General features: G+C 41.0%; 1 protein-coding gene across 4 annotated transcripts in view; it reads right to left on the bottom strand.

Moving 5' to 3' along the window:
* The window catches only part of ACP3 (acid phosphatase 3), a 46427-nt gene that overhangs the window by 5676 nt on the left and 13810 nt on the right, over positions 1 to 26941 (bottom strand). For 3 of the 4 annotated variants that reach the window (XM_058729898.1, XM_058729897.1, XM_058729900.1), the window contains 6 exons: positions 22968 to 23066; positions 18734 to 18826; positions 16990 to 17122; positions 12561 to 12643; positions 10617 to 10720; positions 5913 to 6082 (listed from right to left, as the gene is read on the bottom strand). In XM_058729898.1, coding sequence (XP_058585881.1) covers positions 5913 to 6082; positions 10617 to 10720; positions 12561 to 12643; positions 16990 to 17122; positions 18734 to 18826; positions 22968 to 23066 — 682 coding nt within the window. Of the gene's footprint in view, positions 1 to 4433; positions 5244 to 5912; positions 6083 to 10616; positions 10721 to 12560; positions 12644 to 16989; positions 17123 to 18733; positions 18827 to 22967; positions 23067 to 26941 lie in introns of those variants that run through there. The other variant, XM_058729899.1, reaches the window with a different exon arrangement.

Here is a 26941-nt window from a genome sequence, read left to right as displayed (position 1 = left end):
TTCAACTTGACCTGAGACATTTAATGTCCGCCTTCCCAGTGTTTGCACTATGACCGGACATACTCCTTCCTGTTCCTAAAATGCCCCATGTTGTCTTTAGCCTCTGGGCTTCTACACATTTTCTTTTGTCTGTAATACTCTCCTCTCTCCTCACCTCTACTCACCCTGTTAATTCCTTCTTTCCTTCAGGCTTTGGTTTATTTTTTTTAATTTAAAAAAAATGTTTATTTATTTTGAGAGAGAGAGAGAGAGAGAGTGAGTAGGGGAGGGACAGACAGAGAGGGAGAGAGAGAATCTCTAGCAGGTTCCACACTGACAGTGCAGAGCCTGATGCAGGGCTCAAACCCCCAAACCATAAAATCATGACCTGAGCCAAAATCAAGTGTTGGACGCTCAACTAAGCCACCCAGGTGCTCCCAGACTTTGGTTTAAACAGCATCCCCTTTGAGAAGCCTTCTCTGACCCCTTAGACTTAAGCTAGTTTCCTTTCCCCTATGTCCTTTATTATAGCATTACCATACTTAACTGTTAGGGCTTATTTAATTTTTTATCCCCCTGTCCTCCCTGCCAAGGGGTCCAGGTCACATGGGGACAATTTTCTTGTATTGCTGCTACTTTCTCAACAAACTTAACACCTGCTACATAGGCACATATTGGGTACATGAGAGGTACTCAAAAAATACCTGTTATTAAATATTCATTAAAAAGTTTTTTTTTTTAATGTTTTTACTTATTTTTGAGACAGAGAGAGACAGAGGTTGAGCAGGGGAGGGGCAGAGAGAGGGGAAGACACAGAATCCGAAGCAGGCTCCAGGCTCTGAGCTGTCAGCACAGAGCCCGATGCAGGGCTCGAACTCATGGAGTGTGAGATCATGACCTGAGCTGAAGTCGGATGCTTAACCAACTGAGCCACCCAGGCACCCCATTAAATATTCATATACTTTGACCCACTAATTCAAGTTTTGGGCATTTGTCCCAGGGGAATAGTCAACAAGACAGTGTGGGATGGAAAGGGAAGATGATATAGTAGAAATATGGTGTTAGAGACTGTGAGGCTTGAACCCTGACCCTAACACTTGTGGCATGTTGTTTTCTGAGGCTATTTTCTTCTCTGTAAAGTGGGGATATGTCCTATTGACAGGAAAACAAAAACAGGTCACTGAGCTAGGTGCCATGACTTTCAAAAGGGAAGTTTCCACAAAGAGATGGAAGGAAGAACATCATTTTACGGAATAGTTCAGGAGTGAGCGAGGAGGAAATACAGAATACAAATGATTAGTTCAAGAAAATTGGGATTGAAGAGAGTGAGATGGAGCAGGCACTTGAGATGTCCTTTGATGAGAGATGTAGGCATCTCCTAGCAGAAGGAAGCCAACACAGAGGAAGAAAAAAGAAGCTAAGCTTCACTGAGGTCCCAGGAAACGAGGGGTGGGATCATACGCATGAGGAAAGGATACTCAGGGAGTAACATGTTTTCTTGAGGAGTAGCAGTAGAGTCAAGTTAAGGCTACTAATATATTTGGTGGTAGTGACAGGAGAATCTAAAAGAGTTTTCAGTGGACTATCTTGCTCTTCTAAGGACATCTCACTAGAATTAAACAAGCCAAGATGAACTTGAAAGTTTGGGGAAAATAACAAGGCCTTCCTGTAGAATTCAGGAAAAGGGTCCAGGAAGGGTGAATACTTTGGCCAAACAGCGTTGAAAGAACCAGCTGGGATTGAAGTAGAAATTTCAATATTCATAATTTGAAATGGTAACAATAGGCTTCTGTTCCAACTTAGCAGATCAGAATGCCAACGCTGCGTGGTTGGTTTAACCAAGGGTTGGATATTGTTGTAGTGGGCAGGGTATAGGATGGGCCACTATTATGTCAGAATTGCCTAGGCTGAGGACAGGAGGGGGAGTGAGGAGTGAGCTGGCATATATACCAGAGCAAGTTCCCAATGCCATTAATGAATGATGACACATGTCCTGGGAAACTGATGATAGTAGCAACAAGAATGAGAAACAGGTGCTATAACTGGCTTCATCTCTGAGGGAGGAGGGGTGCTGGAAGGGGTATCAATGAACAGTGGCTCCAAAAAGCAATAGGAGAGCAAAAGAATGCCAAGCTGACAATGCTGAAAACAGGCCAAATAATACAGACATATTGGTATATACATATATGTATGTAGTTGGTGACTGGGTCTTTATAGTACACTCCCATTTGAGGCTCATTCATAGTTTCTCTCCCCTATTTATTGAACAAGTGAGTTCTAAGCTCCTGATACCTGGGTCCAGCCATGAAGAAGCCAGGCTAAGTGTGAAGGGCTGAACATTTATTCAATTAGCAAATACTGACTGAAGGTACCAGGTTCTAGGCATTGTCTGAAGATTTAAGGAGGGAAAGGGTAATGATCTTGCCTTTAGGAAGCTCATGGTTGAATCTTGGGCATGTGTATATTTGCTGAAGATTTACAAAGATTTTTATAAGGAGAAACTTGAACTTCCCACCATTAATTCTCCTTCCCACTAAGTATGTGGTGCTGGAGATTGAGGGAGAGGGGTGGGAGAGTGCTAGCAATGAAAGTCTGACTGTGTTAGTAAAATTTTGGAATTAAGAAAGTATTTTCTAAAAAGGGATTTTATTTTCAAGTAACATAGTATGGAACTTAGACTTATCATGAATTCCCCAGCAAAGAGTCTGCTTACTTTAATTGATATGACAGTGATATTAATTGGGTCTACTAACGCTAGTGAATAACACTGCTTACAGGTATGGGTAGGATTTCATGGGTGGCAGAGTAGCCAGGCATTCTGCACATACACGATGTGTCCTGTATTTAATGGTTTGTCCTGCTTCCTGTATTGGCTTTCTCAGGACACCCTAAATGTTCTGTAGCCATTTTTTTCTGAGTAAATTATAAAAATTCAGCAGTTAAAGCTATTATTCAAATTGATTTGGGCATCCTATTTGCTAAATTTTGTGCCCTACTAAGGAATCATTCAATGCCTATACGCTTCCATGCTCTGGTGTGCTTCATGGTGTCTCTGGCAAGGCAAATAGGATTTCCTGTCCCAGGAATTTCCCAACACTGAAAACAGTCTGTCTTCCTGAAATTTTTACCTGATACCCCAAGCAGCACTCTTTGAGACCATATAGAACAAATCAAATCCCTTTTCCTTAAAGAACTTCAGATATTGAATTTGCTTTGTTGGAGACCACCTCATGTTATAAACTCTTAAGTTTTCTATGAGCTCAATCCACTGGTGTGCTAGTAAACTGGATCAAAACCACAAAAGACAAAACCCTGGTTTGTGGCATGTGCTGATTTCTGTGATGAAGACGCTCCAGCCATGACACCATGACCAATTTCATGCTGCCAAAGTCAAGTGATTGAACTCAGAGTTGGGAAGGGCTGTGCACATTCCACTCTCGAGGTTGGTATGTGTTGGCTCCAGCACACCGATGCTTCAGTTTTTGTTTTATTAACATATTTTGCTAATTGGTTTCACTCCATTTGAATACTGAATTGATACTGGTGTCTTGAGGAAAAGAATTTTATAAATACTCTACAGCGAGATTTGCGAAGAGGAGGTGACATATTGGCTATGGAGGATAAAGGAAAGGATGGGCTCAAAAATACCCCCCAGGTTAGCAGGTATCGCTGCTGATCAAGATAGAGACGGTATGTTCAGGGAGGAAAGGTAAGTGATCTATACATCCATTGGGCAAATATTTAGTGAGCACTAATTCATGTCAGGCACAGGTATTTCTGAGACAGATTGAGAACACAACAGATAAAAACCCTTGCTCTTGTGCCGTTGATATTTGATCTAATTAGAATTGGACTCTTGAAGGAAACCTGTGGGAATCTCATTGGACCCAGAACCTTCTGCTGAGTAAGTCCTCTACCCTTTCCAGCTTCAAGCCACTAAGAGATTTGATAAATGGCTTTCTAGTACCTTGTGCTGTACCATTAGAAACCTCCATCCAAACTGACTTCACATGGTGCAATTGTTACCTCTTACAGGTAGCCCTTGCTGACATTCCTTACTGCCTACTGCCTCCCTCCCTCTGAATCCAGTTAACTCTTGTTCCATAGCAACCCTTGTGGTGGTAAGATATAACCCTTGTTATTCTGTGTAATATGTATCTTTTTGCTTCCCCACTGGGTTGCAAATTTCCCAAGGGTGTTTTCTTGCAAGTTCCATCTTAATAGATAAAGCAGAGCCATCCATCAGCTTAACCTTTTTCTGAAGTAGTAAAGACCAAACTAAACTCATTTTCAATGAAAAATATTCACCTAAGCGAGTCAAAATCATTTTTACTTTACATTAATATTTTCCCTCCTGTTACATTAAAAATAAAATCCCCAAACAAAAATGTAGCCCCTAAAATCTGCCCGTCACGTATTTTATTCTAATTAAACACACACACACTTTTCAAAAATCATTTTAAAAGTAATGTTTTTGAACTCCCTACTAATGACTTTATTCACTAGTTTACATTTGTCTTATTGTGGAGGAAAGTTACACGCATGGGGGAGGAAGAGTAATCAGAGAGCAGCCCTGGGGACAAATATTGCCTTGGGAAAAAATAATGCAAATAAATATATGAATCAGTGTCTCAAGTCAGTCGTTCAATGACTCACTGGGAGAGGGAATGGTTTTTCCTCTGGACTCTGGCACGCAGCGGAAACCATCTCTAGAAAACATTTCATCTTTTTCTACAATGGTAACGTAGCACAGTGTTCTCTAGGCATGTTACATCTGCCACATGGCAAATCTACAAGACTCTAAAGAGTGCCATTTGAATATGATTTCTTCTTGCATAGTGAGTAGTTTCAGCAGGGCCAGGAGTTTGCTTAGGTTTTCTGAAGATAATCGGGATCAAAACCTTACACGTTCCTTTCGTCCTCAGAACAGCTATCACAGCCGTACTTTTCAACATTCCGGTAAGTTTTGATCTTGAAGGCATTCAGGAACGCTCTTACATTTCTAATTTTGTTCCAGTTTGATATGTATCATACTTCCTCTCCCAAATCAACTCCACATTCAACATGTCTTACCATCTTCCAAGAGAAACCACTCATGCAGGGTACTCATCTCTGATGGGTTGTGCCTAAATATTGTGCTCTCACCAAATTACTTATTTGCCAGGATGTCTGCTCTCCAAGAGCTGCCATATATATTATATACAGCAAAGTTTTCTGGCAAATTTGCTTTTGGTTTCTTCAAAAGTAACATGGATTTTCCAGGGCTAAAGGATACAAAGAGGTGTTTATTTTTCAGCTTTTCTACCCAATTAGTTTTAACACAAATATATAAAGATAGTACCAGTGTCCCGGTGGAGGTGATTTCTCCGGATTGTTCCACTGTATCCATTTATCTGCCTCTCCTTGTGAGAAGGCTGGAACTAACAGTTCCAAAGCTGGTCCTCTGCCCATTTGTCTAGGATGAACTTCTTCCCTTCCTTGCTCTCACCCTAGATTGTGGATTTTGTTTGAAATCTGTTCCACTTCAGACACTTCAAGAGCAACCTCATTAATCCTGCTCAAATGAAATCTGGGAGTCTTTAAAAAAAAAACCAAAAGGCTCTATGTGGCCAGTTCATGGCAACCCCAAGAACTTTGATTTAAGTTTTGCCTCTGATTATGTTTTGACATGATGCTTTTTTTCCGTAAACACTGAAAAAACCAAGTCAAGGTTTAGGCAAGTAGGGGCAGGGTCTCGTGGAGAGGTTGGAGTTGCCTGAAGTTGGGGGGGGGGTCTCCGAAACACACAATTATCACCTCAAACCTATTTCCCTCAAAGCTGGGAGTGATGGCTGAGTGATATTCTCAAAGCACCACCTGTCTGGAGAAAGGGTATTCTGCCTTCTCTACAGAGCTCTGCATGTACACTAATCCATAACATCCTCAGTAAGTACCTTGGTTGTTGCTTGTGGTCATACACTCCGTGGACCAGTCTTGGGGGATTACAGGTGCAACCAGCTCAGCAAACTTGGTCAGAGGACAGCTGGGAGTGCAGCCTGGCAGCGTGAGGGGATATGGTTCGTGCTGCGTCTCATTCCGATAGTACATCTCTATGAAATACTCCCTGGTGGAAGAAGGTAGAAGAGAGAGCTGTTAGTTCTGTGTTGTTGAACTGCCATTGAATATTTTCCCATCTGGCCTGTAATGTGTCAGCTGTAGGACTAGGGGAAGAATATACAGGAATGAGTAGATATGAGCTAACTTAGGTGTGGGAATAGGGAGATTGGGGCCAGTAGGCCAGATCCAGAGGGTAGAAATGGGAGGACTGGTTTGTTAGCTAACCAGGAGCAAAGGAGGTAGGAACCAGGAAGCTTAATCAGAGAGGGAGCTACCAGGTGGTGGTTGGGGGAGTTGGGGGTGATTTGATGAGCCTTTGAGTAAGAAGTGGGGATCAGGTGGGGTGTTGGGTTTTCTTTCTATTCTCTCCCCTTCATGATCCCCATTTGCTTCATTTTCTTTTCCTCTCTCAGTATTTCTTGTAGCCTTTCCCCTGAATGAAGGTGTCTCTCTTCTCCTTAGCCAGGCAATAACTTGGAAACATATGCGCTTAAATATACATCAAGATTTTATCAAAATTACATCTCAGAAAGAGGGTGTGGGTGCATACCTAGGTAATTTATACTCCCTCATACTCGATACTTTACTTGAAAAAACAAGGTGTTGTTTCAGGAAAAACCACTGGCCTTTGCCAACCTTTTAAACTAGTACGAGGGGCTTATGGAAGTCTTTTGCCAAACACGCAGGAGAGAAATTCAAGTAGGATTTAGTGATCATTCTTGCCGTGGTAACCTCACAACTGCCACTGTTGGGTTGTTGTTATAAACAAGCCTTTAAAACATCACTTTGAAAGCCACACAAACAGTATTAACTGCAAATATTCACTTAGAGAAATGTTTTTAAAAACTTCCCAATATTATGTGAATTAGTGCTTATACCCCGGGATAATTTTCCAGTGACAGCATCTTTTATCTCAAGATGATATGGCAAACATAACTAACAGTCAATCAAAATTTGTGATTCTCTTTCTACTGAATAGAGTTATGGCTGAAAATGGACTACATTTCCCAGACTCCCTTGTACCTAGGTGGGACCAAGTGACTACAGGTATTCCTTGGAGATGTTGTGGGTTTAGTTTCAGACTACTGCAAGAAAGCAAATATCACAATAAAGTGATTGAAAGGAATTATTTGATTTCCTAGTGCATGTAAAAGTCATGTATATTCTATATAGTAGTCTACTAACTGTGTAACAGCATATGTCTAAAAAATGTGTGCAACCTAATTAAAAATACTTTATTGCTAAAAAATGCTAACCATCATCAGAGTTTTCAGTCAATTGTAATCTTTTTGCTGGTGGAGGGTCATGCCTCTGTATTGGTGACTGCTGACTGCAGGGTGGTGGTTGCTGAAGGTGAGGGTGACTGGCAATTTCTTAAGACGACAGTGAAATTTGCCACATCAGTTAGTTGACTCTTCCTTTCCTGAACAATTTCTCTGCAGCATGTGATGATGTTTGACAGTATTTTACCCACAGAAGAACTTCCTTCAAAAGTGGAGTCAATCCTCTCTAACCCTGCCACTGCTTTATTAACTAAGTTCATGTGATATTCTAAATCCTTTGTTGTCACCTCAACAGTCTTCTCAGCATCTGTAGCAGAAGTAGGTTCATCTCAAGAAACCACTTTCTTTGCTCATCCATTCAAATTTTGTCATGAGATTGCAGCAATTCAGTCCCATCTTCAGGCTCCACTTCTAATTCTAGTTCTCTTGCTGTTTCTATCACATCTGCACTGAAGTCTTAAACCCCAATCATCCATGAGGGTTTTGGAATCAACTTCTTCCAAACTTCTGTTAATGTTGATATTTTGACTTCTTCCCGTGAATCATGAATGTTCTTAATGGCATCTAGAACAGTGAATCCTTTCAATTTGCTTGGCCCCAATCCATCAGAGAGGAATCACTAGTGTATCTATGGCAGCTAGAGCCTTCCAAAAGGTGTTTGTCAAATCATAAGATTTGAAAGTCAAAACTGCTCCTTGATCCATGGGCTGCAGAATGAATGTTGTGTTCTCAGGCATGAAAACATTAATCTCATTGTACATCTCCATTAGAGCTCTTGGGTGACCAGGTGCATTGTCAATAACCAGTAATATTTTAAAAGGATATTTTTCTGAGCAGGTCTCAAAAGTAGGCTTTTGTAAAATACTATTTCAGTAAACCATGTTATAAACAGATGTGCAGTCATCCAGTTTTGTTGTTCCATTTACAGAACACAGGTACATTAGATTTAGCATACTTCTTAAGGGTCTTAGGATTTCCCAAGTGGTAAATGAGCACTGGCTTCAACTTAAAGTCACCAGCTGCATTAGACCCTAACGAGGGAGGCAGCCTGTCCTTTGAAGCTTTGAAGTCACGAGGGAGGCAGCCTGTCCTTTGAAGCTTTGAAGTCATGCATTGACTTCTCTCTAGCTGTGAAAGTCCTAGATGGCCTCTTCTTCCAATAGAAGGTTGGTTCATCTACATTGAAAACGTGTTGTTTACTGCAGCCACCTTCATTAATGATCTCAGCTAGATCTTCTGGGTCACTTGCTGCAGCCTCCTCTCCATTGGCATTTGCTGCTTCATCTTGCATTTTTATGTTATGGAGATGGCTTCTTTTCCTAGACCTCATGAACCAATCAATCTCTGCTGGCTTCCAGCTTTTCCTCTGCAGCTTCCTCCCTCTCTCAGCCCTCACAGAATTGAAGAGAGTCTGGGCTTGCTCTGGATTAGACTTTGGCTTAAAGGAATGTTGTGGCTGGTTTGATCTTTTATGGAGACCATTAAGACTTTCTCCATATAAGCAATAGACTGTTTTGTTTTCTTATAATTTATGTACTCCCTGGAGCAGCACTTTTAATTTCCTTCAAGAATTTTTCCTTTGCATTCACAACTTGGCTACCTGTGTGGCACTAAAGGTCTAGCTTTCGGCCTATCTCAGCTTTCAACATTCCTCCCTCACTAAGCTTAATCATTTCTAGTTTTTGACTTAAAGTTTGACACATGCTACTCTTCTCTTCACTTGAACACTTAGAGGCTGTTGTAGGGTTATTAACTGGCCTGATTTCAATATTGTTGTGTCTCAGGGAGTAGAGAAGCCCAAGAAGAGGGAAAGACAGAGAGAGTGAGAGTAAGAGTGAGAGTGAGAGAAAGAGAGAGAGAGAGAGAGAGAGAGCGAGAGAGAGAACAAGAGAGAGAGAAAATGGCCGGTTGGTGGAACAGTCAGAACACACACATTTATCTACTAAGTTCACAGTCTTATATGAATGTGGCTCACTGTGCCCCAATACAATTACAATAGTAACATCAAAGATCACTGATCACAGATCACCAAACAAATATAATAATAGTGAAAACTTCGAAATATGGTGAGAATTACCAAAATATGATACAGAGACACAAAATGAGCAATTGCTGCCAAAAAAAATAGCAGCGGTCAAAAAAATTGCTTGACACAAGTTTGCCACAAACATTCAATTTGTAAACAATAAAATAACTATGAAGTGCCATAAAGTGAAGTACAATAAAATGAGGTATGCCTATCATTTTAGCCAGTAGAATGCAAGCAGAAGTGATATGTGCCCCTTCTGGGTTGAGGTGGTTGACAAACAGGTTGTCTTCTCTACCCTCTCATTTCTTTCTGTAAGTTGCCTGCAGGTGAGCACAGCACTCTTGAAAACTATTGGTCCAAAAGATGGAAGCCTGGGGGTGCCTGGGTGGCTCAGTCGGTTAAGTGTCCGACTTCAGCTCAGGTCATGATTCAGTTCGTGAGTTCAAGCCCTGTGCCGAACTCTGTGCTGACAGCTCAGAGCCTGGAGCCTGCTTCGGATTCTGTGTCTCCCTCTCTCTCTCTGCCCCTCTCCCACTTGCGCTCTGTCTCTCAAAAATAAATAAACATTAAAAAAATTAAAAAATAAAAGATGGAAGCCTGGGTCCCCAAATCACGCCATGGGTGAATCAACTCCTATTAGCCAGGGACATCTCTACTAGAGTATTAGATATGTGAGAAAGAAATGTCCATTGGGGTAAACCTCTGAGAATCTGAGGTTCATTTGTACAGCAGCTAAAATTACCCTTATTTGTTAATATATCTGGTAAACAGTTTTTAGGGGACTCAAAATCGACTCTAGTGGTGAAGACACAAGTTAAGATGCATATAAAGAGTTTGGATAAAATTGTTTCATGAAATCTGAAAGTGGAATAAAGCAATATTTTTAACTTAGTGAATTATTTTACATTTTACTTTACTTTACTTTACTTTACTTTAATTTTATGAGAGAGAGTCCATGAGCAGGGGAGGGATAGAGGGAGAGGGAGAATCTTATGCAGGCTCTACGCCGATGCAGGGCTTGATCTCATGACCATGAATGAGGTCATGATCTGAGCCAAAATCAAGATTCGGATGCTCAACCAACTGAGCCACCCAGGTGCTCCTTTAGTATTTGATTTTAAATTTATGTACCTAACTGAAAATTAAATATTAAAAAATATTGAAGCTAATAATAATAAAACCTGAGATCAAGTGGTGTTGATTGTGAAAAGCACCTTTTAGATACCTACCCATTCTCAAGATACAATTCCATTATGTGGCAGGAAGCATAGGGAGGAAGGATTCCATTGTAAACATCTAGTGCCATCTGCAAGCCAGCCACGGTAGTATCATGCTGTGGGGATTTGAAACAAATCATTTCTGATCTTTACCTCTGGTTCAGATGTACGTCCCATAGGTAGTTTTAAGCACTTGTAGAAAACCATGATGGTTTCTGATCCAATTAAATTTGCCATAACACCAATGACTCAAGGGGTAGAGAGGGGAAGAACAAATTTTGGTTGAGCATCTGTTGTGTGCTAGGCAGTGAGACTTAAATACATATTATTTCCATTACAAAGATGAGCAAACAGACCCAGAGATATTAAGTAACTTGCTTAATGTCATATAACCCTGAAATGGAAGAAAATAAATTTGAGTCAAGTTTTCTGCTTTTGTCCCTTGCCTTTTCTAGCGGAACATCTCTGTTTTAGCTGGTTTCACTGATTTGCATTACATTTTAAAATATTTTGGAACACATTAGTGCTAGATTGTATTTCTTCTACAGATTAGAATAATCTGTGATATTAAAGTTGGGGAAGAATATGTAAGGTTATAAATATCAGGGAAGACAAAAATGTACGGAAATGGAGAGCACAGCTTAAAAGTAATTGTTAAAGGTTTATCCCAGTGTGGCTGGAAGGCATAGGGGACTGGTTTTTCAGTCTTAGTTTTGCCACTAATTAACTACACAATCTTTGAAAGTCCTCAGCTTCTCTATCGACAAACGGGCATAACATTTGGTTGCCTAAATTATATGGCAGTGTACATATATTAAAAAGGGGTTAGAACTAATTTACTAGAGAAAGAAACAGAATTACAGAATTATGACTTGCCAGAAATCACACAAGTTAGAACTGGAAAGCAGATGGGAAGCTAAAAAAATTGGCAGAATGGACTGGTTTCAGGAAGCCCTTCTCCAGGAAGCACTACACTCTGTTTCATCCATAAGCTCTTTGTCTTACCCCATTTAGAACCCCTGATCATAAACAAACTTCCTTGTATCTATAGTCACCTCATCCATCTTCCTGCAGAATGGAAACATGGCTTTCTTCAGCCAAACCGCATCTGAGAAATCCTCTATCACGGAGAGGTGGGTGGGAAGCCGAGTCACCATGTTGCGTGTCCTGGTTCGCTGATCTTTGCAGACTCAGTCCATGGATGGCCATTTCAGTGCTCAATGCACCCCTCAAATCCCACCCTCCACCCCGCCAGCAGTGCCCATTTGCCTGACTCCTGCTCCAAGATGGAGGTCTTCTCTGAGACCTCTCTTTTTCTTCCTGTACCCAGTGTAGCTCTAACTTCAGGCTGCAGTCATTTGCCCCCTTCTCTCCCCTATTCCCTTTGCCACCTGGAGATTTTTATTTGGATGCTCCCTGATGCTTCAAACCCAATTGTCTAATCATTCCCCTGCCCCAGGAGCACCTCCGTTAATGGCTCCACCCTCCTTTTGGTCTTGGAGGCTTGAAACATGGCCTTCACCTGTGGGTTTACCTCCACGTCATTACTCTCTGCCCACATCTAATTCATGCTCTGCTTTTGGTTTGGAATAGAAATGATGCTTCCCCTCTCCGAGGCAAAGCTTTTACCTGTACTGCATTTCCATACTGCTTTGTATGGTATTTATGTCTTCCTGTCAGTTTTAGACTGTAAACTCAAGGGCCAGAATTAGGTGTTTAATTTTAAAATTAAAAATTTTAAATATAAAAGCAAAATAAAATTAAAAAATGCCAACCACATAGGTGGTCACATATACACATATTCAGGAGATCTGACAAATCAATATTGAAAAGCTTTGAAGAGCTGTCTACTATCTGCTGGGCATTAGGGAAATGATGATGAAGAAAATGAGGCTCCCTCCTTAAAGAGGTCACTTACTGGACAAATGGATATTGATTGGAGATGAAAATACTTACTGCAGAATACATGACAAGTTTTCTGTGGTTTGATGGCCGAGTTGCACTCTTCAGGTGATTGAGGATTTCACCGACCAGGACACCTTAAAGATAGATCAACAAAGGAGCTGAACCAAACGTGGGCTTATGTTTTAGTTCCTAAACTTTGTGTTTATTCCTACTTAGTTACTCTCTCTGCCATGATTCTCAAGACTTGAGAGGAAAAGAACTAACTTTGGCTGAGCATCTATTGTGCTTTATACACATTAGTTTACTGAACCTGACTTCTATCCCCCGTTTACACTGAGGAAGCTGAGGCCCGGCGACACACAGCGAGTCATATACAGGCTGTGCAAAGAGAGCTGGATTGGCATACTGGGACCCTACCACCCCCAGGTTTTGTTAAAGCTCAAGACAGGAGGCTGAGGAACTTGAGAGGAATTGCAAATGGCATTTTTCAGACAGTTCTTAGTGAGTGCTCTTCTCCAGGGTAGCCGTGATGCGATAGCCTGGCACGTATTCTGTCTCCCCCTCTTGCTTCTGTTCTCTTGGTCAAACCTGTGTGAGGCCATGGGAAAAAGCAGCTCTCTGGATGTCTGTACAAGTCATGGGCTGTTTTCTGTGGCCCATTACTCCAGGTTACCCTGGGTATCACTATTAGGGGGCAGTCCGCATCTTTCATCTAAGGAATCCATCTGTCTTCAGTAGAGGAGAGCTCTTGTCCTCCATGTTTGTTGCTCCTGAGGTGATGAAGGCGGGTACACAACTCACAGTCTCCATGTCCTTGAAGGCTGAGGGGTACCTTGGAGTGCCAGGCATGGTCTTGAGGACATACTGCCCCAGGAACTTCCACAACCATCACCTGAAGACTCCTTATATCTCTGGCGTTTTTTCTACTACATGTGTACTCTCCTGGCTTCCCAGTGATCAGTTCGTTTTTGTCAAGAGCAGGGCATTGATGTTAACAGATGGAAGGTCATTCTGGACTCTGTGGTCCACTCAGCAAACACACACTGAGCAGGTACCATGTGCCAGATACTATGCTAGGTGAATCAGACTCCTGCCTTCGAAAATCTCTTAAAATAGTACACAGAGACTGTTTATTCATCTATATACCAAGAGGCACAATAAAAGGCTAATTACAAAGGGAGGTGGTCTGTTCTTTCTGTAGATGCTGTGACTCCCTTGACTGGGAACGGAAGAAGCTAGATGCTGCTTCTCCAACGGGTCTACGTCACTCTGCTTCAGAGAAGGTTGCTTTCTCAGAGTCCTTTAGGGATAACACCATCACCTACCAGCAACTTGCTCTGCAACAGGTAACTTTGAAGCTGCCTTCAGCATTGATAATGGGAGATGATATCAGCTCTTGGTTCTGAGGTGATCGTCCACCTTGCCCCCAGAAGAAACTAGGGGTAACTACCATAGTTATCCCCGGGCTCTGACATGCCAATTGTTTTGCTTTATAGGAGGGGAAACTGAGGTTCAGAGACACTCAGCAACTTGTCCAAGATTCCACAACTTGTGCACAGGGGGGCTGAACTTCTCTGAACCCAGCATGTCTTAATCACTAGACTCCACTGTAGCGTGCACTAGCTTCTCTGTTCCCTGTTACATCATTTATTAACTGCATAAACCAGACAAAATATCACGGAGTGGAAGACATAAACTTCCCTTCCCACACTCTTGAGCTACAGCAGGGGCTGGCAAACTTTTTCTGCAAAGGACCAGACAGTGGACCATATGGTCTGCCATAACTGTTCACTCTTGGGTGGAAGCCCAAAACAGCCATAGTCCTACCTAAATGAATGAGTGTGGCTGAATGTCAATAACATTTTATTTATAAAAAATAGGCAGCAGGCTGGATTTGGCTTGCAGGCTATAGTTTACTAACCTGTGGTCTATAGCAAGAAGAGGTTTACATTAATACAGATGTGACCAGCCATATATTCCTAAATGAACCTTAGGGATTTTCTTGGTGTGTGTGTGTGTATGTGGCAAAATGTGGGTGGAGTGTACATATTACCAAATTGTATCATCCCTAACACCAACTGGTAGAACAAAAGTTTTGGCAAAGATCAGAAGATACCAGTCAAAGTCCTGATGTTCCTGTGCGACTCTGTCACCTAGACAATATATGTTTTTTTTTTTCCTGCAGGATTGTGTTCAGCCGTTTCATCATTCAACAAGCACGTACTTGACAAATCTCTCTTGCCTAGCCAGATCCAAACAATGGGCTGAACTTGGGTTTTGGTAGGAATCATTCAGGAAACTATTCCCTGGTTTATCAATACACTGGACTTCTCCAGAAAACAGGGCAGGTGCATTCACAGACAAACCAGTCTTCAAAGTCCAAGACGGAAAGAACCCCTGAGGGAAAGACTCTCACAGACAGAATCTAGATGGGGAAACTGAGTGGGGAAGTTATTTCCCTGAAATGCAATCTCTAGTAGTCAAAGGAAAAAAAGAAGAGGAACAAGCTGTGAGGAAAACCCCCATTTTTTATTCCTGTACAGAGTTCTACATCTATTATTAAACTATTCTCAACTTCTGCCTGGCTTTCTCTGCCCATTTCTTCACTGTTTCGTGCATCTAGAGAAGTGCTTCTGAAGTTTCATGTTTTATGAGGTACCTCGGGATTTCATTATAATGCAGATTCTGATTCATCTGGTCTGGGGTGGGGCCTGAAATTTCTGCATTTCTAACCAGAGGCTTGGTGAGGCTGAGATCATTGCCCCATGGACTGCATTTTGAGTAGTGAGAGGCTGAATTCCTCAGCCCATCATGAGTAGGTTGAGGGACCTCAATCAAGAACCCTATCTCTACCATCTGATGTGGCTTGGGATGGAGTCACACTTCTAAGGCCTGGTGGTTCAGGAATAAGACCCGGTGTATGTGTAGTCAACAAGGCCCAACTTCCACCCTCTGCCTCCTTTCCTGTTTAGCACATCAGATTGGGCTGCTTCCTGGTCTCTGTCCCTACGCCCAGCCCTGAATGAACATCTGCCCAGTCTGGTCCAACAACCAGGATGCTTTGCCTCTGTGTATTCTCCTGGGGCTCTGCTGAACTTGTCCTGACCCCACCAGTGAATAGGGTCTGGCAATGGTTGGAGTCTTGATGTGATTGCCCTTTTTTTCTCAAACTGTCTAGAGTATATGACTTGGAAATTCTAATCCTGTGGCTTAGAATTTCTTCACTGTTATGTCAACCTGCCATAATGGACTATCTTACTCTCCATCTTTACTTTTATTTATTTTGAGAGAGAGAGAGAGAGAGAGAGAGGGAGAGAGAGAGAGAGAGAGAGAGAGAGAGAGAGAGAAAACAAGCAGGGGAGGGGCAGACAGAAGGAGAGACAGAATCCCAAGTAGACTATACAATCATTGCAAAGCCCGACTTGGGGCTCGAACTCACAAACTGTGAGATCGTGACCTTAGCCAAGATCAAGAGTCAGATGCTTAACTGACTGTGCCACCCAGGCGCCCCTCTCCATCCTTAATTTTAATGCCTATATTAACAACACCTGAATCTGACGCTTCCTTTGGTATCTTGGCTTGGCCACCCAACTGCCCTCAGAAGCATCACATGTATCTCTATCCTGCCTGGTCCTAGCTTCTTTCGTCCACCCACCTATCCTGATTATAAGGATTTGGCATCCTCTTGCCTGGTCTACCTTTGTTATGATAGGATGTCCTACACAATGAAGGGCCAAATCCAGCTGAAAGGAGGCATCACTGAGAAATAAACACCTTCCACCCCCAATGGGAACATTTAAGCTGTGTCATAAACTTGTCAGTTGCAGTATGTGTTAATCTACAGGATACAATTAGCCTGAAAAATATGTTTTATTAACTTAAACAGTGGATACCACCAAGAATTTTGGGAAAATGGGCCCCTTTTGTCATACTTCCCCCTTGAAAAATTCATACTATAGGCCACCAGACACAATTGCTTTTCATGGAGTTCTGATACAAAATCATTGAGGCACCTGGGTAGCTCATTTGGTTAAGCCCCTACTTCAGCTCAGGTCATGAGCTTATGGTTCGTGAGTTCGAGCCCTGTGTCAGGCTCCGTGCTGACAGCTGGAGCCTGGAGCTTGCTTTGGATTCTGTGTCTCCCTTTCTCTCTCTGCCCCTCCCCTGCTCATGCTCTTTCTCTCTCAAAAATAAACATTAAAAAAAGTTAAAACAACAACAATAAAAGCCTTAATTGTTTGAAAGGATGAAAAGTATCATTTACCTTTATCCCAAAGCTTCCATTTTCCAGATAGGAAAACTAAGGCCCAGAGCAGGCAATGTTAATGAGTATAAAAACACATAATGTTTATTGACAGTGTATTATGTACCAGGTACTATTTGCCCTAAGCTTTTTGAATACATACGTTTATCGAATACATACGTATATATCACTCAACCACAAATCCAATATGCTCCTTTCACTTTCTTATATACTTACCCCCCTGCAGTCTAGATTTCTCTTTCTGCTTGTGAATTCCATAGACAGACAGGATGGACAATTCTGATAATTCTTTCAACTTAGTCATGGTGTCCTCTGTGGCCCAGGAGGGTAAAGTGAAATTGTGAACATTCTGTAGCAGAGAAAAAGGGAAGAAAATGTGTATTTTTATTTGTTAACTTTTTTGTCCTCTTTCCACCACAAGAACTCCTGGGTCTAGGCTTTCTTGTCCTGACATTTGTCTCTAGGAAACCTTTCCTTTGTGATAAGTAGTGGTATTAATTTTCAGAAGAAAAATTCACAGGGACTAATTTGCCCCTTCCTACTCAGTCCATAGCTTTTGGCTTAACTGTGGGTCCAAAGGATGATTCCTATTTTGCAAAGTAAGGGTGAGATAGGGTAAAAATGTACCTCATTCCTTTATGAAAGGTTTAGAAATCTATTAACCTATGGGGAAGGTGACACTGACAGGGTTTGATGATGTTTTCCTCAAAGCTGAATGAACGTCCTGAGAGGATAGCTGGGAGAGGCAATATATTTCTGGAACCTTCAGTACCAGACCCCCACTCCCATTAGCTCCAGTTCACTGACTCCCGAGAAAGTGCACTGTATATACAGTAGACTCTTTGTGAAACTTTTTAAACGGATGAACAAGCTGTATAGCATGGTGGGTAAAGGCTTTGTGCCAATATTTATTACTTGCTATGAAAAATTGACTAAGACTCCCCTAGATTTGAAACAGGAGAGACAGAGAGACAGAGAATTCTTGAAAGAGGAGATCAAAGTGGAGTGGCCCAGAGAGGAAATAAGTGGGAGGGAGGAGAAAAGGAAACCACGCACCACACCCACATTATGGAACAGCTCAAATCAACCCAGGGTAAGGAAGAAAGAAAAGAAATCAAGACTTGAACCAAAATGTGGGGGCTCTTGTCCCCACTAAGGAGTCTTTTGTAAAGCTAACAAATCTTCCTTGAAACAGGGGCTAATGATAAAGTGAAAATATTGGGAGAGTCGTGTATACTTTTAGGCAATGAACTCGATCATGAAAGGGGGCAAACTGTGTCATTTGTTACTAAGATGAACTATGAAAGTAATTGCTGTCCCCAGACATTCATGATGGCCTCAAGATCAGAGGTGGCTGTAAATCGTGTGGGTGGTCAGAATTTTGCCCCAGGATTCAGGGAGCCTGGTAGGGAAAATAGGATTATAGAGTACCCCTTTGGGCCAGTAGGTGGTGCATAGTGAGTGAAAAATACCATGTAGGCTTGAAAACCTCAAAGGTCATTGATCCAGCTACAGAGTTTATTTCGTATGCATTGTACCGCAAGGAAGAGATTCCCGATAAACCAATTTCAATAACCTGGTTTCAAGTTGGCTTGCTTATTTCTATATCCAGAAATGAGGTGCCTTTTTTCCCCTGTCTATTCAATAACATTGCTGCTTTCATTAAAATCCATGACAGGAGCCCAGCATTCCTGAGTGACTGAAAAATAAGTACACGGCAAGGCACAGAAGAAAATCAATTTTGCGTGCAATTTTCTAAAGGGTGAAAACATAAATAATGGAGAGAAAAAGTCAGAATTTTTAAGTTCATATAAAGAAGTCTTGAATTATGTTTCAATGTCAAAGGAAGCATAAGTAACATATCTGCCAAAAAGTGAAAGAAAATGTATTCATCTGTCTCAAAATAGGCAGGGGTCATAAAATCAGATTGCAGGTTAATCTTTGATAATTTTTCTTTTACCTCACAAAATAAAGGGTCATAGACTTTAGTCCACATTCCAAAAAGGTCCCGGGTATGGTATCCTGTAAATGTTGGCAAGGTTTCTATAAAATCCTGAAACACACACAGAGGGAGAAAACATTTCTACATTAGAGACTCTTAATTTCAGCATTATGAATATTTGAGGCTAATTTTGTTGTGGGGAGTGCCCTATGTTTTGTAGGACATTTGGCTGTCTCCCTGACCTGTATCTACCAGATGAACAGCATGGCATCATCCCTCATCCCTCAGCTGTGACAACCCAAAGTGTCTCCAAACATTCCCAATGTTCCCTGTGGGGCAAATTTGCCCCCATTGAGAGCTTTGCCGTTCTTCACATGAAAGTGAACCTGGAATATTGGCTGTGGTAATACAAACCTGAAGAATTTTACGAACACTAATTGATTACTTAAAAAAAATTTTTTTTTAACATTTATTTATTATTGAGAGACAGAGAGACACAGAGCGTGAGGGGGAGAGGGACAGAGAGAGAGGGAGACACAGAATCCGAAGCAGCTCCAGGCTCTGAGCTGTCAGCACAGAGCCCGATGCGGGGCTCGAATTCACTAACTGCGAGATCATGACCTGAGCTGAACTCAGTCGCCCAACCAACTGAGCCACCCAGGCACCCCACTAATTGATTAGTTTTAATGATTACATTCAAATGTGGGCACATGCTGGCTTACTGCCACGTGCTCCTGGTTTGTCTTGGAACCAGGCCAAGTGTACTACCTCAAATGATTTTTTGGAAATAGGTGAAGTATAACTCACATATACAAATGACTGGTCAAGGTGGGAAGGGGAAGCAGGTCTTAGGCCAACACACCTCAGGAATATACAGCAGAAATTGGACCTGATATCTGGCGATCAATCAAATTTGGGAGGGACGCACACATTTCTCTAGATTCTGGATTATTCTTGTATTGCCATGATAATGACACCTACTGTTCAGCTACCTGCCTGATGGATTTGGCAGCAATTTCTGGGAATCCTTTTGAAAGATATTATATGGTGGATAAATTTTCTAGGAAAATATAATTTGCCAATATTAACCTAAACAAATCTTAAAATAAATTAATTATTAAAGGTCCCCCCTCTAAACGAAACGAAACCAAACCAAGTAACAGCTCTGGGGCCAGATAACTTTACAGAGGAATTCTACCAAGATTTTCAAGAGTAAGTTATTCTAATGCTGTTTTAACTGTTACAGAGTGTGGAAAAAGAAAAAAAGAAAAAACTTCCAAAACATTTTTCTGAGTAAGTGCAACACTGACACTGACAAAAGACTGGCCAGAAAACTATAGTCCAATGGTGCTTTGAATATGTAAACAAAAGGTCTAAGTAACATATTAACAAATAATTCAATATCCAAAGAAAGGGCTTGATTCTAGACATGTTAAAGATGACTCAATAGTAGCAAATCTATGAAAATAATTAATCTTAGTAATTGATCCAAGGAGTAAAATAACTTAATTATATTTAAATAATGTTAAAAAGACTTTTCAAAAAATTAAACACCACTCTTGACTAAAAACAATCAACAAAATAGGAAAGACAGCTAGTTCCTTAACTTGATACAAATATCTTTATTTGGTCCTAAAGCCAACATGCTTAATAGATAAAAAATAAGACAAAGATGTCCTCTGCCAATACTATTATGTCATACCGTACTTTAAGTATTGGCCAGTGCAAATATGCACAAGAAATCAGAGGCATAAATATTGGAAAAATAGAGATAAGCCATATTTGTTTGCAGATGTTATAAGCCTGGAGCAAACTTAACAATAAATGTAAAGACTTAAATGAAGAAAACCTTAAAAAATTCCTAAAGATAAGGGGCGCCTGGGTGGCTCAGTTGGCTAAGCATCCAACTCTTGATTTTGGCTCACAGGTTAATGGGTTCGATCCCTGCATCAGGCTCCTGATGCTGATAGTGCAGAGACTGCTTAGTATTCTTTCTCTCTCTCATCTCTGCCCCTCCCGCGCATGCTCTCTCTCTCAAAATAAATAAATAGACTTGAAAAAAAAATCTTGAAGATGAGAACAAATAGGAACATGTACCATGTTCTTAGAAAGGAAGACTCAATATCATAGAATTGCAAATTCTCTGAGTTAATATATAAATTTAATCTGACTCCAATAAAAACACTAAAAAGTGAAAAAAAAAAGTGGTTTTGGAATTCAGACAAGTGGACTCTAAAGTTCACAAAGAAAATAAAAACATAGTCGTGAAAAACCAGAAAAGTAGAGAGTGAAGGGTGACAAGCCTTTTAGATATTAAAGCCTGTATAAATGTTACTAAGTGTAACAGCGTAGTTTTGGCTAATGAAACGTAAAAGTAATTGAATAAAAATTCCAGCTACAGGCCACATACACTGGGGAATTTTAATATATATAAGAAAAAGGTGGGAAAAAGAGGAACTGTTCAATAAATAGTGACAGGGTGATTAGGGAAATATGGAAAAACTTAAGCAGGTTAGAAATTTCGCAGCTCACACCAGCATAAACTATAAATGGGTCCACTATGTAAATGTATGATAGAGTGGAATTAGAAGAAAACATTGAAGACTTCCTTTATTACCTAGGAGTGGGAAAAACTTTTCTAAATAGGACTACAAATATACAAACCATATATGAACGCATCAGCACACTTAAGACTATGCCCTAGCAAAAACACTGTAAACAACGTCAATAGGCAAACAATAGAAATAATGCCCTTTATGGAACAGGAAAAAAATGTCAAAATACAGGGAGAAAGCTCCTAAAATTTATAGAAAAGAGAAAAGCAATAACTCAAAGGATAAATGGTAAAGGGATATGAAGACAACAAGAAATACAAAAGACATTTAACTAGATAAAGATATCCAAAGTTCACTCATCATAAGAGAAAAGTACTATAGCACAATGCTCTATAATGATGATGGTACTGGGCTTCCTTGTCTTGTTCCTGACTTTAGAGGGGATGCTTCTAATGATAACATTTTTTAACATACAGATTGGCAAATCTCCTCAAAGTTGTCTACACATTGTTGGCAAGGCTATAGAGAAACAGGCAATCTTGTGCATTGTTGATAGGGGTAGCCATTAATATAATCACTTTGGAGGATATTTAGATAATATTTCCAATTGCCCCAGATTTTCTACTTCTGGGATACTATTCCACAGATATTCTTGCGAAATGATTTAGATGCACAAGATACTCATACAGACTGTAAATGACTGGAAATGACTCACTTGTCTATCAATATGAACTGGTTAGAGAAAGTATGGGAGGTCCATGAATTCAAATGCAGTTACAAAAAAATGAAGAAACTCTTTATGTACACATATAGAAATATTTCTAAGATCTATTGTTAATTGAAAAAAACCCAAAGTGTCCAACCTTGTGAATATAGTATACCACTTTTGTGTAGCAAAGAGGAAACCACCAAAATATATTCATATTTATTTGCATATGCATAAAGAAACTGCAAGACTTTATAAGAAAATACTGCCAGCAATTACCTGTGGGGTCTTTAAGAGACTTTCCACTGTATTTAATGTATTAGAGATTCAAAATATTATTTTTTCTTAAAAAATACTTTTTAACATTTATTTAGTTTTGAGAGACAGAGAGAGACAGAGCACAAGTGGGGAAGGGGCAAGGAGAGAGTGAGACATAGAATGCAAAGCTCTGAGCTGTCAGCACAGAGACCGATGCGGGGCTTGAACCCACAAACCATGAGATCATGACCTGAGCTGAAGTCGGATGTTTAACCAACTAAACCACCCAGGTGCCCCCAAAATATTTTTAAAAGTATGAAGCATTATATCTATCTTTTGCATAGTATTAAAAAGAGGTATTTTGCAAAGTGGAAACATAAAATAAAAAAGATTATCCTTTATGTTTGAAGATAAATGGTCCCAACCCCTCAACCTCAATAAGGCAGATCATTTTAGACTTGCATTTATTCTGACCTAGCTATGCACTTTCGTCTGGCTCCTTCAGACACACGGGTATAGGATTAGAAAGGGACTGGCTTCGTTATTAGCTTGTGGTCTCACACAGGGAAGGGGACCGGGTAGAGATGACTGACCTTCACTAAACATTTTAACCCATTGCTATAATCAGCCACTGACAGACATATTCCTCCCACATGTTTAAGAAGCTGGAGTTTCATCCTTTGTCTTTGGCCCTTTCACTCTTGCACACCACTAAATGACACCATTTTTTAACCTTATAAGGATGCAGCCTCTTCTGGAATTCCTCCGATTTGAGAGTCTCATCCTTAAGTTCTTTAAACCGAGGGCAGTCCCCGAAAGGCAGGTACAGCAACTGAGGACAAAAGAAAAATCATAAATTCTTTGTTGGAAGAACTTTTCACTAAAGAAGCAGTAGACATATTTTAAGCCTCATTAGGTACAAAGCAACCTGAATAAAAGATTAAAATGTGTTTTTAGCTGAAAGGAAATTCTAAAATTGAGGAAAAGGAGATAAATGATCTGTAGGTCTTAAAGAGTAGGATATGTACCCAGAACTGAAAAGCTTTTTTTTCCTTCTTTCATGAATTTGCCTAAGTAGGACTATATCATTGGTAAAAGAGTCACACTTCCTGGTTTTCCATGTTGATACGATTATCTTTCTTCCTACTGGACCTCTTTCATTTCTAGCACAAATTGCACATGTATGTGCACATGCACTCCCTCCCCCCCACCCCACATAAGTATGGAGAAATGAATAAGAGGTTCTGGAAATAATCTTAAGAGATTGATTAACCATTCATTGACTTGGATTCTTGCAAGTTTGCAGGCTGTTAAAATAAGGGCATATACTAAATATGTAGAAAAATACATTTAAAAACCCATTATGAGGACAAAGGGATGAGTTTAAATTCAACAATCTTTTGTAGTCTTAATATAACCTACAGGTTGGTGACTCTTCAGCTTATTTTGCTGCTCTGACTTTTCATTTGTGTCTGGTCTCCTATTTCCAGCCTTCAGTGGACATCACTGCTTGGATGTTTCTTTCTCCTCAAGTTTAACATGTACAAAACTGAACTCAACTTCATTTTTAACCATTTTACTTCTGTAGTCTCCTTACTTTTGCAATGGTAACATTTATCATCCTATTTCATAGACTACTCAGTTGTTTGTTTACTTTCAAAATATATCCAAAATAGACCCCTCTTCATTTTATTCATTGTTCCCTCCCAGTCCAAACCACTGTAACCTGTGTTTCAACTAATGCAAGGGCCTGCTATTTGGTCAGTAGGCATCCACTCTTTCTACCTTCACAATTCATTCTCCACACTGCAGTTACCCTAATCCTTTTCACATCATCTATCTATCTATCTATCTATCTATCTATCTATCTATCTATCTCTGAGAGAGACAGAGACAGCATGGGCGGAGGAGGGGTAGAAAGCGAGCGAGAGAGAACCGCAAGCAGGCTCTGCACTGACAGCACAGAGCCTGATGTAGGGCTCAAACTCATGAAACTATGATTTCACAACCTGAGCCGAAACCAAGAGTTAGACATTTAACTGACTGAGCCACCCCAGGTGTCCCTCGCGTTTCATTTTTATAAACACAAATCTTTCCAAAACATCAATCAGACCGCACCATTCTGCAGTTTATAACCTTCACTGGCTTTCATCTTACTTGCTAGAATCCAAATTCAGCTAACTCCAGAGATCTCGTTGCCCTGCTTTCCTGCTACTGCCCCTTCACCCACTCCTCTCCAGCAACACTGTCGGCCTCCTTACTATCCCCTGAGCTCACAGGCTTGGGGGCGCTGCAGACGGTCCCCTGCCTGAGACTGTGCCCCCGGTGACTCTCACCAGCCTCTTCTAGCCATTCTTTCTTGCTTTATCTCCTTCAAAGACCTCATCGCCATTTGAAATCGTTACTATTTTTTACTTCTTTATTATCTGTTTCCTATAAAATACAAACTCGAGGACAGTCAAGATCTTGTCTCTCTTGTTCACTGCTGTGTTGGCAATGCCTCGAACAGAGCCTGGCATATGAGTAGCTACTCAGGAAACTTGTTTTCTTAATAACTTGCTTCCTCACTCTGTCTCATTTGTCTTACTTTGCTTTCTTTCCTCTAATGTCTTTAGCATCTAATTTCAGACCTTCATCCCCTCATTGCTGAATTGCTTCCCCAGATATTCTCAGATGCTCCAGTATCCTTTGCTTCCCAACCACTGTCAGACAGATGCCTCAGACCACCACTTATCATGTGTGCACGGTACTGAAGAATGAACGTGCACATGTTTCTTTTATGTCTGCTGCTTTACATCTTCATTTCCCTGCATGGCTTTCCAATTTTTCCACAGAACGAAAAGGGAAGACACCGCGAAGGGAAAAGGGACAGGACTGTTCATTTAAAGGTCTAGGTTTCAATGAATTACTCAACCTTCCTAGTCTTTAGTTTTCTCATCCCACATATGGAAATGAAAGAGGCTGAAAATAAGTGGGATAATCACCTAAACATCTGACCAGCATTTTGCAATTAACAAAATTTTTCATTTCTTTTTTTTTTTTAATTTTTTTTTAACATTTATTTATTTTTGAGACAGAGAGAGACAGAGCATGAACAGGGGAGGGGCAGAGAGAGAGGGAGACACAGAATCTGAAACAGGCTCCAGGCTCTGAGCGGTCAGCACAGAGCCTGATGCAGGGCTCGAACTCACGGACCATGAGATCATGACCTGAGCCGAAGTTGGACACTTAACCGACCGAGCCACCCAGGCGCCCCAAAATTTTTCATTTCTTAACCAACTGGGTTTTCACGAATCATCATGAAGTAGTTAGGTGGGTGCTGTTGTTCCCACATTATGGAAAAGGACACTGAGGCAGGGGGGTGACTTGAGGTAGTTGAAATGGTCGTTGGTTCTCAGACCTAGGTTTCTCCAGCTTTAAATGCAGCCTTCCTTCTTTCTTTTTTCAGTTTATTTATTTGGGGGGGGAGGGGGCAGTGGGGAGGGGTAGAGAGAGAGGATCCCAAACAGGCTCCATGCTGTCAGCGCAAAGCCCAACATGGGGCTTGATCTCATGAACCATGAGATGATGAGCTGAGCTGAAATCAAGAGTCAGACGCTTAACTGATGGAGCCACCCAGGCGCCCCTAATGCAGCCCTCCTATATCACACTGACACTTAGTCCCAAGATTCCCCCTGGCTATTCAATTTGGATTCTTTAATCTGTGTCCAATATATTCAGACATTTCATTCTTTCTAAATACGAACTCTGGACACAGAAGGGCAAGTCCTCTGTATATTCACCCACTGCCATGTTTTGGGGCTGCTTTCTTCTCCTTTCCTTCCTTCCTCCAAGGTCTGGTGTGAGCTCTCACTCCCTCCACGAAGACTCTGTCATTACGGGCTGCCCTGTGGCAGCTCCATGTGTGTGTTTCTCTGGGCTCCTCCAGCACGGGCAGCTTACACTTGGATCATCAACCCACCACTTGTATTGTGGTCTGCACGTGTCACACATGTGAGTCTTTTGTAATCACGTGGATGATAAATTAGGGAAGGAACCTGGCCTTATATTTCTCTTTGGCACTTAGCACAGCTCTGGGAATAACTGTGTGTTGATTGATTTTGTCAGATTTCTTAGCTGATGTTAGAACTGTTTTCATCTTAACACGTAGCTGGAAGCCATGATAATCTCGCTTGCTTCTCTCTCCCTCGCTCTCCTTGTTTCTCTTTTCCTCTTCTAATAGCTCCTATATTCTCTTTACTACATAATTTAATTACTAGCTTTCAGGATTAAGGGTTAAACAGCTACCTTGGTCTGCACCGGCTAAATTTGGTTCTGCTGTCCAGTGTCTATCTTTGCAGAAAAGGCTGTGGCAAACGTGATTTTTTTTTTCTTTTTGGAAGACAATATTCACCAACTCCTAAGAACACTGATCATCATAATATTTTACTCCTGATTCTGTTGAAGAAAAAGAGGTACAAATAAATCATCCTATCTTTTCAGGAAACATCAGAACGACTGGTTAAAGTAGAGTTACCTGGAGTGAGGTTGACAGGCTCAGGCTGTTTCTACAAAGTATTTGGGAAATATTCTTACATCATTAGATGCAACAGTTCAGTCAAATAGCTAGGAGTACTGGCAGGGCAAAGAGGACAGTGGCCTGCCCCAGGGGTCTCTGGGCAACAATCCGGGTGCAGAAGTTGTGCTAAGCCCCAGCTACAGAGAAAT

The sequence above is a fragment of the Neofelis nebulosa genome, chromosome 5, assembly GCF_028018385.1.
Source record: "Neofelis nebulosa isolate mNeoNeb1 chromosome 5, mNeoNeb1.pri, whole genome shotgun sequence".
Classification (NCBI taxonomy): Eukaryota; Metazoa; Chordata; class Mammalia; order Carnivora; family Felidae; genus Neofelis; species Neofelis nebulosa.
Note: the sequence above shows the minus strand (reverse complement) of the source record. Positions and strands in the feature narration are given on the sequence as shown.